Source organism: Buteo buteo, chromosome 7 (genome assembly GCF_964188355.1).
Source record: "Buteo buteo chromosome 7, bButBut1.hap1.1, whole genome shotgun sequence".
Lineage (NCBI taxonomy): Eukaryota > Metazoa > Chordata > Aves > Accipitriformes > Accipitridae > Buteo > Buteo buteo.
This window is the reverse complement of record NC_134177.1, coordinates 46,266,382-46,284,497: the sequence shown is the minus strand read 5'-3', so window position 1 is coordinate 46,284,497 and position 18,116 is coordinate 46,266,382. Positions and strand designations below refer to the sequence as shown.

Here is an 18,116-nt window from a genome sequence, read left to right as displayed (position 1 = left end):
CATGTCCTGGTTCTTTCAAACTCATACAACCATCTCTTGTGTCAAAAATATTTATTACAGATGCACAGGATGTTTAGAGCTTTGCCATTATGCAGTTTAGCACTTGTAACCATGGTGCAACAGATCATCTTCCACCCAAGAAGTAGCCTGTGAAAAGCTTCTCGTGTTTCCTTAAAATAACAAAGCTCTGCTGTAGTGAGACCAGACACAGACATCTCCTCAGAAATATGGGAAAATCAGGTCTATATGAGAATAAAGAAGCTAAAAGTTTTGGTGGTTTGGAAGAAATTTCTGGCATGTTCTAATTGGTTGTATTAGGACAAAGTGCAGTGTGTTTCCATGATGCAAGAAATCACAGCTAGCCGTCAGAGAAGACCTTTACTGACCTTCAGCAAATGTTATAGGAATAGAATATTCCAAAATGCCTTGTGTAATATTTTTTGTAATAGTTTGAGTTAGAGAAATAGTATCACAGAAGTCATGTTATTTGAAAATTGATGTTGTTAGTTTATTGGAGGTAACAAATTGAAACCGGTTTCATATTCTAACATATAATACAAACTTCATATATTCATACACAAAGTTGAAACATAATAAATATGATTCAAATCTCTATCTGGTTCGAAAGCAATTAAGCTGCTGTAAGAAGTTCTTGATGGAAAAAGCTGAAAGGGCATTTTGAGAGGGACTAGTTCCTGATTCAGTAATTGCATCAAAGTTGTGACTGAATTATGGTTTTCTTAAAAAAGCAACTTGGTTATACCTGTGTAGCACCTTATGGCATGGTATATTTATTAGACTAACAGTCCTTTCCTTTTTTTCCCCCTAATGATCTCGAGAGTGGGCAGACTTCTGTCCTTTTGTTTTATCCCATTCAGCTCGTCACCATGATTTCTGGTCAAAGGAGTAAAACCAGTCTGGACACTATAGAAAGCTGTTTAATACAATCGTACTCCCTTCTAGATCTACAAGTTGCTATAGCATTCCTACTATCATAAAAGGAAAAACCTTAAGATCTGAATTTAGTTTTCCTGTGTTAGAATTCTTGTTGTTACTTGAAAGCTAAGTTTTTTGCCTTATATTAATGACATAAAGGCAACAGATGAGTTTTTACCTGAGTATGAATTAAATCTCAACTACAAAATTGGTTAAAATGGGTTTGTGTGACTTTGATGGTTCTTTGTTTTCCTGTTCATTATCTATTTCCTTAGTGAGTTTCTCAGTAGTTTCATCCTTGGTTTTCCTTTGGATTGCAGCATCTCTCCCTGATATTAAGTCTTGCATTATTGAGTCAGTTCCAGTTGTCTCCTTAGGCATCCTCTGCCACGTTCCTGCTGCAGTTGGCCATAAACTGTTAGTCGCCAGAATATCACCATTGCTCCTGGGCCTACGTTTTCCTTGCTGAGTTTTTTTGAGATATGACATTTTGTTTGCTATTACGACTGTCGACAGAAATAAGAAGGTGCAGATAAGCACAAGTACTGCTATTATAATGAAGCAAATCAGTATAAGAGACTTATTGTATTCACATGTTTCTTTTGTCATTGTACTCTTGGGTTTGCTGGTATTCCTGGGTCCTAGAGTGGCAGAAACAGCACTTCTAGCAGGGGAAGATGTTGAATTTCGGGCCATTGTGGAGGATAAGGATTGCAGGGTACTTGTCTGCATTTTGGAAGTAGTCATTTTGGTGCTGAAATTGGTGCTCAGAGGAGAATTTGTATTGGCTTCCATTATATTCTGGCTTCTGCTTAGGTTTTGGCTGATAGGATTCCAGGTTTCATTTACAGCCCTAGGATAATCAGTATGGTTTGCACTTGCTTGCAGACACAAAGAAAAGATTATTGTGACAGGGAAGGCAAAGTGTAGCTTACTATGTCTCTTTGTCTTCATCTTCCTATTTGGTCACCTACAAAAATACAAATTATGGTATTAGTTTAGTAAATGCTAGCTCTTAGACGTTTGAATCAGACCTCTCAGGGAATAGTAGACAGCAGCCTTTCTGATGAAAAAAAATATGTAACTTGACCCTGTTTTTAGTGGATATAGGAGGATGGGTTCAAGCACTTGGTATTCTGAAAGAATAGGTTGTCCCAAATTTCTGACAGTTTGAGGTTTATAGAAAATATATGAAGATTAAAAAAGAATATAGAGCAGAAAGGAAGGTGTTTCCTACGAACTACTCAGTGATGTAGAGGCAGACTCTGTGGTAGTTCCTCCTCTTTAAAGTTGGGCATATTACAACTTTTAAGTTCATCAGTTCTGCTTTTACACAGTGAAAAGAGAAACCCATGTAAAGTTTACAGATTACTGCTTCTTACTCGCCTGTATTCCCCGGAATGTGGGAAACGTAACCGTGCCTGTAAAGATGATTGAGTGAAAAACTTTAATCTAAAATGTTCCTGTAAGTGACATCAGTAACTTATTTTAATTGTTTATGTTTCTTAGCACAGCTGTCTGGAGTATTTCATAAATGCCTAGGAAAATCTTTGTTCTCTAATTTTTCTGCTTTATTATACAAAAGGCTATTTATCACAAATGTACTTCTCAAATTTTTCTCATAAACATGCTACAGATTGTGACATTTTCTTTAAAATGCTTGAGTTAATTATGCAAATGATATTACCATTAGTATGTTCTGTTTCACATTTTTTCTAGTATTCAAATTTGTACCTGTTGAATTTGTCTGGCAGACAGGAAACCGTTCTTTAGGTTAGTCTGATACTAAGATAACAATCTCAAAATAACAGTGACAAATTAGACAAGCAGTGAACCACTTCACTGCTGCTACTTTGTCCAGTTTGCATGTGTCAGACATGTTCAGAGTTTTAAGGCTTATTATCCCATCCAATGTCTCACTTTCACCTGTCTCTATGAGCAGAACAAAATGTTTCCTTTGAATGTTACAGAACCATGTTTGGTTCAAATATAAATACTGTAGAGAATGACCAAAAGTAACAGTGCTATATTTTATAAATACATTTGTTCTTGAAGCTATTACTTTAAAAGTAATGAAGCATATCTGTATGTTTGTAAGACTAGGTAATTTTGAAATATTCCAGACAAGGTTTATTTTTATCATAGTCAAAAGTTAGCATGCCTACCAAAGAACTTAATATATTCACCCCCAAAAATCAGAGGGGTGAACTTGCCTATTTTGCAAAACCCAAATGGCAGTTGAACTGCTGAAGTCCTCCAGGAAAATGAAAGGACTGATATGCCTGGTATGTAACCAGGGAACAAACTCTGGGTGTCTCTCCTTACATGACAAAGGAGCAGCAAAAGATAAATGTACCTTTTTTACTTTGCAGTTCACCCATAACATAAAATTAGACTCCATTCTGAGATGAATCTTTGTTGTTAAGTTTGAATTAGAAACCACCTTAGTAATCAACTACAGCTCAGGTAGAATTTTTATCTTTATATGGTAAAGGTTGCCTGGAAGATGCCTTGTAGCTTACTTTAAAAAGGAAGAAAAGCAAAAACAGCAAAGCCTTTTTTTTGGAAACAAAACAACATTTCACATAAAGTTTCTGCATGACACGCAAAACTGAGATACATCTGCCAGTACAGATATACTCCAACATTTAATGTTACTGTAGGAGAGTTGCAACTCTCTTTCTGCCCACTCCCTCCAAGACTACAGTAAGTCCAGTGTTAATTGTAGCATACTAGACCAGATGTGCTTTTCTTAAAAATAAACAAACTGATGTTGTTAAGGGCTTCACTTAAAATCATGAGAGGAAAGGAACTGATCATTGAAGAGCAACAACAGAGATGAGTAGCGACTGTCACTGTCAATTCTTTGGAGTCTGATTGTGAATAACCTTTAACATTACTAAAAATACAGTTATATCAGCTTCCTTAATTCAGGTGGAGATAATATTTGTACAGATTGTTACTCTTTTTGAGTCATTTGAACTTCTTTTAAAATACTTTTGCATATAATTTTCTAGAAAATCTAAGAAACTTTGAAGTGGAACTTAAAATAGGAGAAGGAAAATGTGTACTTACCTTGCCGAGATGTAGTCAAAAGAAAATTGGTGTTTCAGATATTTAGTCCTTTAACACTAAGATTTCTTTGTGCATATATTTGCTCTTAGGGTGCAAACGACCAATAATGTAAAGAAAGTAGATTTAGACAATGCTGGTATTTTTTAAGCAAATCTGTAACTGAAATTATATGTCGTTTACTCTAAGTGGAGAACTAAAACCACAGAGATGACACACTTCCTTTTTGTAACAACTATACCATGACACGTTAGAGGGGGAAAAACACCGACCTGCCCAAATTAGCTCTCAGAACAACAGGAAGTAACATGAGGGGGAAAAAGTATCCTTGGCAGACAAATATTCTAAGTTCATGAAATTTATCTCCTCAGTTATCCTATGCTCAGGTGGTTTCCCTCAGATGTTATCAAGAACAGTGTCCCAATACACTTAAAACTACATATGTGCTTGCAATATTTATTAGCTCTTTCCATAGCCTGTTGGTTTGCCTTGAAAGAGTTAATGCTAGCTTGAAACAGTGATAGGTATTTAAAAGTACCATAGATGTTCATGAGCTACTGTTGAGTTTGATTTTTAATTAATTCTTCCTAGTAGAATTTTGTCTGCTGTGCTAGCTCTGGGGACTTGGTTTGGGCAGATGTGCTGTCCAATCTCATAAAGTTCAGAGAATTGTTGAAGAGAACAAAAGGTTCTTAATATTTATATATTATCTGAATGTTTTTTTGGAAAGAGTTATTTTGTAGGCAAATCCTCTGTACTACTCAGAGGACTGACCATCCTTAGAAACACTCAACCAGGCATTAGAGTGCACTGCAGAATATAGCAAATAATATGTATTTGAGATCCTCAGAAAGTTGGTATGTGGATGCTTAATTAGTCTTAATTAAGACTTCTGAAATAAATGTATTTTTCCACATATAAAAATGGCTATAATTTGTATCTCTAAGGAGGTTAAAAAGTTAGTTTGAGGGACTTTTAATTTTAAACAAACTCTGACCTCTTTTCATGTAATCCAGTTTTGATCCAGTTGATGCACTGTTGCTCTCCAGCATGGATTTTATTTTTTCTTGTAGTTGAGTAAACCTGCCTGTCTGGAGGTTGCTTGGCTGTAGTAGGTTGCGTGGCACTTGAAAATGAAGTTGAGTTAAATCCCAAGTCAAGCTTCATCATCCTGGGCACTAAACTTGGCTGGAGTGTGAGCTATGACAGAATAGTAATAGATGCCTTTAGGCTGTAGCTGCCAGTCCAGTGTCATTGCTTTGGATCAATGGTATTTTTAGAACTGTGTGAAAGATCGGTCTGGTTTAGTGTAGTAATAGTATGTGTAATACACCACTCAAATGCTTGTAATGTGGATCTAAAATGCAAACCCAACAATGCCTGTCTTGTTTTCTTACAGATTCAAGACTGGTCAGATCAACGGAGATTTATTGATATATCATGTACTGCTAACTCTGAAGCCATACTATGCAAAGCCATATGAAATTGTAGTGGACCTCACACATGCTGGCCCCAGTAACCGCTTTAAAACAGACTTTCTTTCTAAATGGTTTGTAGTTTTTCCAGGCTTTGCTTATGAAAATGTCTCAGCAGTTTTTATTTATAACTGTAACTCTTGGGTCAGAGAATACACCAAATACCATGAAAGGCTCTTGACAGGTTTGAAAGGAAGCAAAAGGCTTATTTTCATAGACTCTCCAGGGAAACTGGCAGAGCACATCGAACACGACCAGCAGAAACTCCCAGCAGCTACCTTGGCTTTGGAGGAGGACTTGAAAGTGTTTCACAATGCTCTCAAACTGGCTCATAAAGACACCAAAGTGTCTATTAAAGTAAGTCCTTTTAATGCTGTTCCTAGCGAATTGTTACATTTTTATAAGGATTTGAATGTGATTTTACTGTCTCTTAATTTTCCTCTCCTGTCTTGAGGAGAAAACACAACTTATTAGTATGCCTCTTTAGGCAGCATAAAATTTCATACATTTATCTTTATAAAATCAGAAGTGTCAGACTTCTCTCTCTCTTTGTATTTTTAACAATAGGTGCTGAACCATTTTTCTATTCTCTTTTGAAGGTTGGGTCAACAGCTGTGCAGGTGACATCAGCAGAACGAACAAGAGTCCTGGGACAAACAGTGTTTTTAAATGATATATACTATGCCTCTGAAATTGAGGAAATATGTCTTGTTGATGAGAACCAGTTTACCTTAACTATTGCCAACCAAGGCACACCACTCACCTTCATGCATCAGGAGTGTGAAGCCATCGTTAGGTCCATCATTCACATACGGACACGGTGGGAGCTGTCACAACCAGACTCCATCCCTCAGCACACTAAAATTCGTCCTAAGGATGTCCCTGGAACACTACTGAACATAGCGCTGCTCAACCTGGGAAGCTCAGACCCCAGTTTGCGGTACAGATCTTTTAAATTAGTATCAACTTTGATAAAAAATGTGAATTCTTTCCAAGGTTTTCTTAGTGTTAGCAAAAGTCTCTTGAACAAAACAATTTTTCTTTCACCACAGCTCCATAAAATGTGCTTGTTAATATAAAGTAAGATTGGGTTTTCTGTAGGCGAAGAAAGGCATACGTACTGTCAGAGTAACTGAAGGCATGCGGGAAGCTTAATTTCTCTTTATAAGGAGAAATACTTCTGTTTTGCAATACATGTTTATTAGGTACATTTGATTTTCATCATGTTGAACTTCTTGTTTAACAATGTGGGAGCTGTACCTCTTAGAGCGGGGTCTTGAATCTTGTCAGAAAGGACTATCTCAGATTGGGTGCTGGCTCAGTGGCAGCCTCTGGGGCCCTTGGCAGCTCAGGTGCACATGGAAATATTTAGAATTTCCTGGAACTGAAAGCTGTTCTGAGGAGTCCAGTACAAAGTCCTTCAAGCATACTCTTTAACCTCATCAGAAATTGTTTAAAGCAAGCGGAGGAGTAATTTCTTTCATTTCTCCAAGACAAATGTTTTTGTCTCTGAATCCTAACTGGTGCAGGGAAAAAGTTCAGGTTTTAAATGTAATCTCTTATATAGCAGTATTGATTTGATTCTTAAAACATCAGTACTACCACTGTGATGCCTTGCTGTTATGTCTATATTTTAAAATGTACAAGAAAACTATTACAAGTCATGTTGCTTGCTTTGTTACAGGTCTGCTGCCTATAATCTTCTATGTGCCTTAACCTGTACCTTTAATTTAAAGATTGAGGGCCAGTTACTGGAAACTTCAGGTCTGTGTATTCCTGCCAACAACACACTATTTATTGTATCTATTAGTAAGACTCTTGCAGCTAACGAGCCACACCTTACCTTAGAGTTCTTGGAAGAGTGTATTTCTGGATTTAGCAAATCTAGTAAGTAACACTAGTATTCCTTAATGCTAACCATGAATTTGAGAAGATTTACGTTGGTAGCTGTCTAGCTAAGTCAATTAAGCTTCCTCATGTTACTGAGTCACAGTAAGTTTAAATTGCAAATGCTTCTTAGAGCTGTTGTAGCTGTTTTCAAGATTATTCATTTATGTAATACTCTGAAACCAGGCAGTTTCACAAACTGGAATGGCATCTGTTGGAACAAAAACATTACTTTTCACATTTGAATGTGCCCTTTCCTTTCTCATGAAGTAGATTTAAAAAAAAAAAAAAAGTAACTGCCTTTTAAACTTTAAAATTAATGTTAAAACAAGTTTCACTAGACATTTCATTTGTTTAGAGGATTAAGTTCATTCAGAGAGATCACAGTACAAATTATTTGTTTCATATCACTGTTGATAGTTTTGTACAGTGAGTATTTTAGATAGATGTCTATCAGGCTGTTACTAATTCAGCAGAAGTAGAGATATTGCAGAACAAAAATAAAAATTTGAGGTCCATGATAGTGAAGGTTTAACCTCTAGAGTATACGTGCACGGAAGAGTTACAGGGTTCTTTAGTCATATCAAAATTAATCTTTTCAGACTGATTCTCTCTCTTAATTGTACATCTGGTTCTGTTGCACTACTTTTGTCATCCTTTTTTTCCAGGCATAACACAGCTTTGACTTTACTGTTGGAAGCTGTTTAGAATACATTCTCAAAATTAAAAAGTAGTCTCACCTAATACTGAATGTACACATCTTTGTAGCATCTTTTAATAAGATATTAAAATGTCAACATCTCCTTACCAGATTCCTACAGATGTTTCTTGGATGTCATTATTAGAGTACGTTTCTTTTTGAAGCTTGTCTGTTTGCCCAGTATTATTTGCTCACCTCTCATAGTAATTATTTTAGACAACAAAATTGAAAGGAAAAGTGCTCACAAATAATGACTTACTCATCAATAGAGACCAGTGCTGATTCTGTGTTACAAGGTGAATTTTTATTTCAGGTATTGAACTGAAACATCTTTGTCTGGAGTATATGACTCCCTGGCTGTCCAATCTGGTCCGATTCTGTAAACACAATGATGATGCTAAGCGCCAGCGAGTCACTGCTATTCTTGATAAGCTTATAACAATGACAATAAATGAAAAACAGATGTATCCTTCCATTCAAGCTAAGATATGGGGAAGTCTTGGACAGGTACAAATTCTGCATAATTTATTGCAATTCGTTTATAAGCAGATTATAGAGTTTTTAACCACTTAAATGTTACTGCAGAAAAATAAAATTCATTTTGATGTGACCTAAGTATACTAACTGTATGGAGAGTAGTGTGCAAGTTCTTCTGAAGTTTCCTTTCTATAAATTACTTCATAAAATCATTAATGAACTCTGGCTTCTAGGAATGTGTTCCTGGCCCTCACTGAGAATTGAGAAATAAGTCTTTGGTATTAGTAGTAATTGTTTCATCAAGACCCCTGAACATGTGGGTACTGAATGGAAAGAACAAAGTACTAACATTCAGAGGTATATTAGGCACATAGCATTGAAAGAAGTGTTGGGTTTGGGTTTTTTTCTTTTTCTGTTTGCACTTTTGAAACAGATGTGTTTTGATTACAATTAATAGAATATCAATCCTCCTGTTGATCATTAGCTTAACACTTAGCCAAATTCTGTCCTCATCCTCCCTGCTAAATAAAGAAAATGAAAAAAATAAAGCTGATGTCATATATGCCATTCATGAAGGAGGCATCTAGACAAATGAGACCAGCTTTACTTGCCATGACCAGGCTTGCTCACAAGCTTTGTATCAACTTCCTCGTGGTCATACTATTTTTATTTTTTTAACTGTCATCCAAACTGATGCAGCCCAGCATCACAAAGCTACTCTTGGAGAATGTGGGAGAACTGTCAAACAGATGCATGAATGCATTTTCTTGCTTGGTACAATTGGCAAAGAAAAACACCAAAACTCCAAAACAAAACCCAATGTATTTTGAAAGCTTAAAATGCAGTGAGAGCAATATGACTGTTATGTCCAGTATGAAAGTCTGTTAACAGGTAAATATGGAGAACACAAAAAATTAAATATTCCACTGCAGTTGGTGGAAATTTTATCATTGACTTAGTTGACCCAGAATTGCAACCAATTTTTATAATATAATGAGAGCTGAATTTGAACTGTCACTGAAATAGCATGAATCTTAGCCTGCATGTTACATTTGAAGTTGTCTGTGCACTTGGACAGATTTTATTCTTACCTGCATATATTAATTGTCTGGGTTTGTTTTGTGTTGTGGGTTTTTTTCTTTTTTTTTTTTAAACATGAGAAGAAACTTGTTTTACTCGTAGCCGTATTCACGCATGGCTGGTGCTCTAAACAAAATCTTTGACAGATGAGATCTTGCTTATTTTCTTGGAAGTATGTTTTTTCCTCCACTTCAAATGCAGTTTCTTCTTATTAGGTTCAGCATTTTAGGAATAATTATACTTTAAAACGGAAAATAAAATAAAAATAATACAAACTAAATTATAGTTTCTCCACAGTTCTGAAACACTTTGATCTGGAATAAAACCTGATGGAATTCAGCTTTACACTTCTAAAATTTACATTATGCTTTTTTCCAAAAGGGTAACAAATCACTAAAACTGATGCTTTAATTTATGGTAGTTTTGAATCTTCAACTAAATAAATGAATGTTTGCTGATTTAAAAGGCGGTTTACTGTGGAAAATAAAGTTAATCTGACTGATAAAAAGGTTTTTTTTCCTCTAACAGATAACAGATCTCCTTGATGTAGTGCTGGACAGTTTCATCAAAACTAGTGCCACAGGGGGCTTAGGATCCATAAAAGCTGAGGTTATGGCAGACACAGCTGTAGCGCTTGCTTCTGGAAATGTAAAATTGGTTTCAAGCAAAGTGAGTTCCCTCTTTGCCTTGATATCCTTTTATATAGTAATTTCAGCTTATATAATAATGTGACAATGAGGTGCTTTCTGGTAACTCAGTACAGGCAATAATGCAAAAACCATGATAAAATAGGTTCCAAGCAATAGAATAATTCCAGTGTTAAACTGTAATAGTTTTTACTGAAATTTTGAGTTGTGCTCTTTGAGTAAAACAAAATGGTTGCTCTCTTTTCAGGTGATTGGAAGGATGTGTAAAATAATCGACAAGACTTGTCTGTCTCCAACTCCTACACTGGAACAGCACCTGATGTGGGATGATATTGCTATTCTAGCACGTTACATGCTGATGCTCTCCTTTAACAATTCTCTGGATGTGGCAGCACATCTCCCCTACCTCTTCCATGTAGTTACTTTATTGGTGGCCACTGGTCCCCTTTCTCTCAGAGCTTCCACTCATGGTCTCGTTATCAACATCATTCACTCTCTTTGCACTTGTTCACAGCTTCACTTTAGTGGTAAGTTTTTTACAGATTTTCAATTAAGCTGATCGTTCCTTAGTTTGTTTAAGAAATATTTGAGTTGTCTTTCTCTCTCTAAATTATTCTGAGAGTTTGAAAATACTGTGTTGTAATTCAGCTTGCATACAAATCAGAATGAGGATATGACCTACAACAGATTAGTATGGAATTAAAAAATTACTATCTGGTTTAGAGCAGGTGCATAATGTAAATTGTTTGTGTAACGGATTTTTAAAAAAGGGAAGAAAGTACCAGTAAGTTCCTGTAACGCAGAGAAAGGAGAAAACACGTCTGTGCTAAAACTGACTAATGTGCATCTTTTGAATGGTTGCATAATGTGGTAACAAAAATATCAATTGCATAAGGGGATTGTGAAACTATACTGCTAAAACAGGTATTTTGCATACTGCTATATCTTAGCAGTCCTAAAATAATTGGTATTAGCAAATATGTAGCTGTCACTTCTTACCACAGAAGTACAGTATAAAATCAGTCTAGGTTTTGTGCAGAAAAAAAATGAAAATTTTATGTAATCTTGTCTTTTTTTAAGTATCTGAAAGCTCATTCTATATATATATCAACAGAGTGTGAATACACACACAGAGGTATATATGTATAAAGAAAAGCTTTGCTTTGATGCACAGAGAGAAGGGCAAGCCTTCCTGTTTAAACAATGAATTTGAAGTACGGTGTGAAATGAACTGAAAGTTCAGAAATGTAAAAATATTCAGTGGTAGGAGCAGGGCTGTTATTTTCTTCTGGTTTAAGTGGCTTTCTTCATTTTAGTGCCAGAGCCAAAAGCAGAATTTGATTGCAGTTTGAACTTACAGTACTGTTGGTATTTCAGAGCAGGAACTCTCCAGGTGTCCATTTGCTCAATCAATGTGAGGAGAAGTCTCACAGAACCACATCTTTAAACAAGTTTCTTTCTACCTGTTTTTAGAATGCATCTTCCTGGTGACTGATTTCAACAGTCTGTGCAACAGACCACAGTCATTGTGGTATACTCTGGGAGAAGTAGCAAAGAAAACCGTATTAGAATGTGCAAAGTGACATGTAGGATGATTATCTACTTTTGTATTCATGGGAGGGTGAGCCTCAGGGTGTTTAAAATATGGATTGAATTTCAGTGGTTTAAATCTAATATGTAAAAATTTATTCAACAGAGGAGACCAAGCAAGTTTTAAGGCTGAGCTTGACTGAATTCTCTCTGCCCAAATTTTATTTGCTGTTTGGAATCAGCAAAGTGAAATCGGCCGCAGTCATAGCATTCCGATCCAGCTATCGAGACAGGTCGTTTTCACCTGGTTCCTATGAAAGGGAGACTTTTGCACTGACTTCGTTGGAAACTGTTACTGAAGCTTTGTTGGAGATCATGGAGGTATGTGGTTCAAAACAAAATAAATTATCCATAAGGGAAAATGGCACTGCTTACACTTTCTACAGGCAAGCAGTGTAGTAAGATGTACCTCCCATGATGTGGTAATAAATAGTTAAGTAGCTGACTTCTGAGAACTAAACTAACTGCATGTTCTGAAATTTAAAAATACTTTTTCTTAATGTTACATGTATTCAAACAATATAATTCTTTTTAGGCTTGTATGAGGGATATTCCAACATGCAAGTGGCTGGACCAGTGGACTGAACTAGCTCAAAAGTATGTCATAGATCTCAAAATATAACCCCTGCATGCCTGTGTAGTACACTTAGAATCCTCAGCTTTTTGTTATACAGCCTGTTTGTTGTGTATTTGTTTAATATAGTGTACTCTGTTTCTTCACAGGTTTGCATTCCAGTATAACCCATCCCTGCAGCCAAGAGCACTTGTTGTCTTTGGCTGTATAAGTAAACGTGTGTCTCATGGACAAATAAAACAAATAATCCGAATTCTTAGCAAGGTATATGGGTCTATGTCTGTTTTCCTTTGTGACTCTCACAATAGCTATTTTAGCTATTTTTAGCTTTATCTTCCCATCAAATATAGAACTCAGTGTAATTTGAGGATAAATATTTTTTCAAGCATATTCTTATATAGAACTATCTGATTGGAAATACAGTTTTTGTAGGCCAAGCTTTTTATTTTAAATCAATTTGGTGGCAATAAGTTTCATCACTGCTGCAACTTCTAGAGTAACAGTAGATTTCAATATTGAGTTTAAAATTTGAGACACTGAGATTGATCCAGAAGTCAGTATTTAAATGAGAATTTTTCTCGTATGGCATTTAGCTGCATGCATGTAATTCACAACTTCCTTTTTTTAAAGGAAGTTAATAATCTAATGTGTTATAAGTAAATACAAGAAAGAGCAGGACATTTGTATAAGAAAACTTTGAAACAGACTGCCTTAACTTGGTAGTGACATTCCATATTTTCTAAAGAAGGTTGCGTTCCGTAGCAAGTAAACAGTGCGCCAAATATGTCTTCTTTAAGCATTTTATTAGAGTTTTATGGACATGAACTTTAACTGGACAGCATCTGACATGTAGAAGAGCTATTCTCTAATTCTTTTACCCTGTTCTGCACCCTTACTTTTTTAATACACATTGTGCAGTTGCTTTCAGCAATACATATGTCACTTCTGTGTAAATCTCCATTTGTAAAAGTCCTTGAGAATTGATGTAAAATGAGCTCAAGCTTTGCAAACTAATTGAGAGCAACAGTTATTGTTTAGAGCTTTGATCTTCTTTTTACAAAGCAAAATCTAATTGTGGTTGTATTTTTAATTACTCTTTTTTTCCCCCCCCCTTACAAAAAGGGACTTGAGAGCTGTTTAAAAGGCCCTGATAATTACAATAGCCAAGTTCTAATAGAAGCTACAGTTATAGCACTCACCAAGCTGCAGCCTCTTCTTAATAAGGTAAACTACTGGATTTTTAGGGTAAAGAGAGAACGTATTTTGTAAATGAAAATTATAATTATGGGTATAATCTTGAAAATATAAGTGAGTGTTGTGGAATGTGAAGTTCACACTTCACTTCTATGACTCATGCTCGGAAGTACTACATATGGGATATATGTCAGAAGTTTGTATGTGGGACCTGTGCAAAGGCTTTAAAAATGCTTTTAGAATGTACTGTTCTACTTCACCAAACTGGGCCATAGCAATATAGGCAAAGCTGTACCACTGGCTGTCTTATTCCTTCCAAAAGATTTTCAGTCTTGGCTTTCAAATGTATGATTGTGAATATATGCCTTTGAGGTCATGGCTTGTAATAAATGTTAGTCTTGCCTGATTTGCTATTCATTTAGCCATCTGTATGTTACTTTCAAGTTCATTATTTGAGCAGCATAGCAATAGGTACACCAGTAATGAAGAACCTCATGTATCTACTGTTAGTAAATGAAAAGTTGTTCCTAGAAAAATCTGCTGCTTAAAGAGACCCATGATTTGTTGAATGCCAATTCTTCCTGCATGCTTTTTTGATTTGGAGAAGAAATTGGCTGGCCAGTTAGTTATATGTGCAGAGTTGCAATCCATTTTCAACATGGGCTCTCAAATTGATAACAAAAGACACATTTCTGTTCAGTCCAGTGTAGGCCAATATGTGCCTGACATTTTTGTGAGCAAGGGAAGGAACAGAAGAGAGAAGGAATGGCTTGGGGGGGGAGGGGAAATGGCTTGAAACTAATTTACTTTCTGCTGTTCACCTGTTAAGTGCGTTAAGGCTACAGGTTCATATGAACACCTGTTTTGGAATGGATGTGGTAGAGGACAGAACCTGCTATATGGACAGTAATGCATATACAAACCCATGCGTCAGTCCCATTTGTCTTTCATTTATGGGAATTTACTTGAAAGTGAAATTGTGGCCTTTTCTTTTTCTTTCTAGGACTCTCCTATGCACAAGGCCCTCTTTTGGGTAGCTATGGCGGTACTGCAGCTAGACGAAGTAAACTTGTACTCAGCAGGTACAGCACTACTTGAACAGAATCTGCATACCTTGGATAGCCTTCGGGTGTTCAATGATAAGGTAAGCTGTTAGCAATCAGCTGTGACTACCCTTTAGTTTATGTAAGCAGTTAGATCTGTTAGAAAAAAAATTCCTTGTCCTCATGGACACTAGTTAAGCAACTAAAACTGAAATTTGCATTAGAAATTGCTTCACTTGGGTAACATCAACAGTGAAACTAAGATGTAGAGATGAAGCTCTTATTATTTTGTTCTAAACTGGAACAGAAATGTATAGATGTGTTCTATTCAAAAGTGTGTTTGGTATTTTCATTTAAGCTCTTAAAATTACTGCATTGTCACCTTTTTAAAAAAAACTTGAGATATGATGAGTAACTTTCAATGAGGTACTCTTGGTTTTATTTTTTTTCTGGGTCAGAGCCCAGAAGAGGTGTTTATGGAGATCAGGAGACCACTCGAGTGGCACTGCAAGCAGATGGATCATTTTGTTGGGCTAAATTTCAACTCCAACTTTAACTTTGCACTAGTGGGACACCTTCTGAAAGGTAAGAATACATATTGCTGTTCATATTAGGTGAACACCTTTAATTCAGAAATAAAAACAAGTTCAAGGAAAAAGGGGAAAAACTGGGTGGTGGATTTCAAGTAACTTGGATTACAGAATAAATACAGAATTAAATGTTCTTTGACTAAAGGACGTTGCCATGTTTCCTTTATACATGTCCTGTGAAGGTGTTTAGTGCTAATGATATAAATTCTTAACTGTCACAGGGTGTGTGGCTTCATTTGCTGCAATTCTTTACTACTTCCTCCAAGAATGCTGTCTTTGTGTGTTTGCGTGTGTTCAGGCTCACTGTTTCTTTTAGAAGACCGATTTGTGAGATAATAGATATAATATATGCACAGACATTTGAAATGGTGTGATTTTGGGGGGAGGGACAGAAAGAACTAGTCTTGAATGTGCAACTTCTGTTAGCGTTGTGCTTCCTTACCCTTTATATGAAGTGTCCTGAGAACATGCTGGAAAATATTTATAAATATTTTCAAAATATTAATGCTTCATAGATATATATTCAAAAATTAAATACAATATTTGGTTTCTTAACCTCACTTCTTAGGGTACAGGCATCCTTCTCCTACCACTGTAGCAAGAACAGTAAGGATTTTACATACGCTGCTAGCTCTGGTTAACAAACATAGGAACTGTGACAAGTTTGAGGTGAACACCCAGAGTGTGGCTTACCTAGCAGGTAAAATTAAACAAACAGACATTCTTTTAAATTTGTGCTAACTGAAAAGGAATGGATTATTGTGGGAATTCTTATGGGTTTAGGTTGATAAAATTGTACCAACATAAAGGAAACTTGTAACTGGAGATGGATAAGAGTCTGGGCTAGGCTGGGGTACATCAGTGCAAGCTTTTTGTGGACTGAAGGCTTGCCAGCACAGGACCTGCAGGGTAACTTTGCAAATACTTCAGGGAAGCTGAAGGTTTCTTGGTTTAAATACTGAATGAATTGTGTGCCTTAAGATTCAAGTTTCTAATGGTCTAGAAATAGAAACTGTGACTATGTATAGAGGGCAAATGTTTGAACTATGTAATTGTAACTGGATGGGGAATATAATTCGTTTTAAATGACCTACTTTTAACCTGTACATTTCAGTAAGGTGTAATTACATCTCAATGGTGGTCTTTGTACTAAGTAAAAAATTTAAGTTGATGGAGTATTGCTTACATTCTTCATTGTATTCCTACTGTGGAAAACTTATGTTAGCTTTCTTTGAATTTTTAGCTTTGCTGACAGTATCTGAGGAAGTTCGAAGTCGCTGCAGCCTAAAACATAGGAAGTCTCTCTTGTTGACAGACGTTTCAATGGAAAATGTTCCTATGGATACATATCCCATACATCACAGTGACACTAGCTATAGGTTGGTTGTCTAACTTTTAGATAAGTTATCCAAATTTCAATGTCTGTTTCCTTTAGTAAGTTATCTAAAGGTAACCTGTGGTATACTGAAAACTGAAACCCGCATTCATAAAGCTAAGTTAATGTTCTATTATTGGTTCCAGACCAATATGCTACTTATACTGTGATCAAGAGTCACAGAGAAATTTGGGTATTGAATTCATATAGAATTAATTTTGAGATCCATAAAGGTATTTCAGAGCTTAACTGCTTTGGAGGTTGTTAAATTTTTTGTTAATGTCATTTTTGCAAGACCTAATTTCAGCTTATTTTTCATTTATATTTTAGAAGAAATTTTTTTTTGTCCTTTTAAGAGCTTCAAGGCATGTACTAAGTAATCATTTGGTCTGTGTCACTGGAAAACCTTGACACCTTATAGCCTGTCTATAAGCAGCCACAGAGATACGCTAAGAAATCAGCCTAGAAGTGACACGGAGAGCCAGTTTCTCTCAATAGGGAGCACTTTACGCATTATCTCTTTTTTAGCATCCAGTATGCAGTAGCTGATTATTAAGTATCTTTCATCTTGCCTCATAGGCTGATTTGCTTGTGTTCTTTTCATTGCTTTATTTTTTATCTCTTCAGCATTACATTCGTATCAGATTGGTAGTTTTCACTAGCTCTGACATTTTTGCAAGCAAAGTAATTACTATTTCTTAATATGTGTTTTGGGGAGATTAACCTGTTAGGAAAGATGGGTTTAATACAGGATAGTTTGGCTAATTGAAAAATTTATGCCTAAATGTGCACAGTTCTAAAGATTTTCTTAATTTAATTTCTCTGCGCTTTCAGGACACTAAAGGAAAATCAACCATGGTCATCACCAAAGGGGTCAGACAGACATCTGGCTGCCAGTTACCCGACAGTGGGACAGATAAGCCCTCGAACACGAAAATCCATGAGTTTGGATATGGGGCAGCCTTCACAAGCGAACACTAAAAAGCTTCTAGGTTATTAAGATCACTAATTTAATAATTTGTCTACAGAATACCCCAGGAAGTGTTACTGGAGAAAAATTATAGTTGTATTTGTTCTGACTTTAAGTGCTTATTCCTGATTCAGAGCAATATATGCAGTTTCTACAACATACAAAGTATAGAACAGTGTACAGTTAAGGAGGACTAACTCAGTTCTTTTGATCATGAAGGTGGGGGGAAGCAAGAGTGACACTCAAAATGTGTGTGTTAAAGTGGAGGAAAAAGAAAAAAAAAAAAAAAAGGAAGAAAAAAAGATATTCCAGATATTAAAGATTCATAGTGCCAATTTTCTACTACCAGCCCTCTTTCAACAAAACCAAGAAGCTGAATACCTTAGCTTAGTTACTATATTGAATGCTCTATCTTATGCTAAAACAGGTAGTCCCAAAACATTTTAGATGTCTTGTAAGCAATCTGATTTTTATTCATGGCTTCTCAGTGCATCATGTTTACAAGC

At 35.9% G+C, this 18,116-nt stretch overlaps 2 protein-coding genes across 10 annotated transcripts in view; one reads left to right on the top strand and one right to left on the bottom strand.

The window, feature by feature from the left end:
• NF1 (neurofibromin 1) overlaps positions 1–18,116 on the top strand; it is a 102,988-nt gene that overhangs the window by 69,244 nt on the left and 15,628 nt on the right. For 6 of the 9 annotated variants that reach the window (XM_075033036.1, XM_075033037.1, XM_075033035.1 and 3 more), the window contains 15 exons: positions 5,408–5,840; positions 6,083–6,423; positions 7,168–7,370; positions 8,384–8,577; positions 10,156–10,296; positions 10,522–10,801; positions 11,971–12,185; positions 12,400–12,461; positions 12,588–12,702; positions 13,561–13,662; positions 14,636–14,776; positions 15,134–15,260; positions 15,834–15,965; positions 16,509–16,644; positions 17,475–17,632. In XM_075033036.1, the coding sequence (XP_074889137.1) occupies positions 5,408–5,840; positions 6,083–6,423; positions 7,168–7,370; positions 8,384–8,577; positions 10,156–10,296; positions 10,522–10,801; positions 11,971–12,185; positions 12,400–12,461; positions 12,588–12,702; positions 13,561–13,662; positions 14,636–14,776; positions 15,134–15,260; positions 15,834–15,965; positions 16,509–16,644; positions 17,475–17,632 (2,780 nt within the window). Of the gene's footprint in view, positions 1–5,407; positions 5,841–6,082; positions 6,424–7,167; positions 7,371–8,383; positions 8,578–10,155; positions 10,297–10,521; positions 10,802–11,970; positions 12,186–12,399; positions 12,462–12,587; positions 12,703–13,560; positions 13,663–14,635; positions 14,777–15,133; positions 15,261–15,833; positions 15,966–16,508; positions 16,645–17,474; positions 17,633–18,116 lie in introns of those variants that run through there. The other 3 variants (XM_075033040.1, XM_075033038.1, XM_075033043.1) reach the window with 3 other exon arrangements.
• EVI2A (ecotropic viral integration site 2A) lies at positions 291–4,206 on the bottom strand. The gene is made up of 2 exons (XM_075033047.1): positions 4,012–4,206; positions 291–1,906 (listed from the first exon to the last, which is right to left on the bottom strand). Exon 2 carries the CDS (start codon positions 1,888–1,890, stop codon positions 1,126–1,128), a length of 765 nt encoding a protein of 254 aa, XP_074889148.1. The 5' UTR covers positions 1,891–1,906; positions 4,012–4,206; the 3' UTR covers positions 291–1,125.

Excerpts from the sequence above, each read along its gene's own strand:
- EVI2A (XM_075033047.1), bottom strand. The coding sequence starts at position 1,890 with ATGAAGACAAAGAGACATAGTAAGCTACACTTTGCCTTCCCTGTCACA.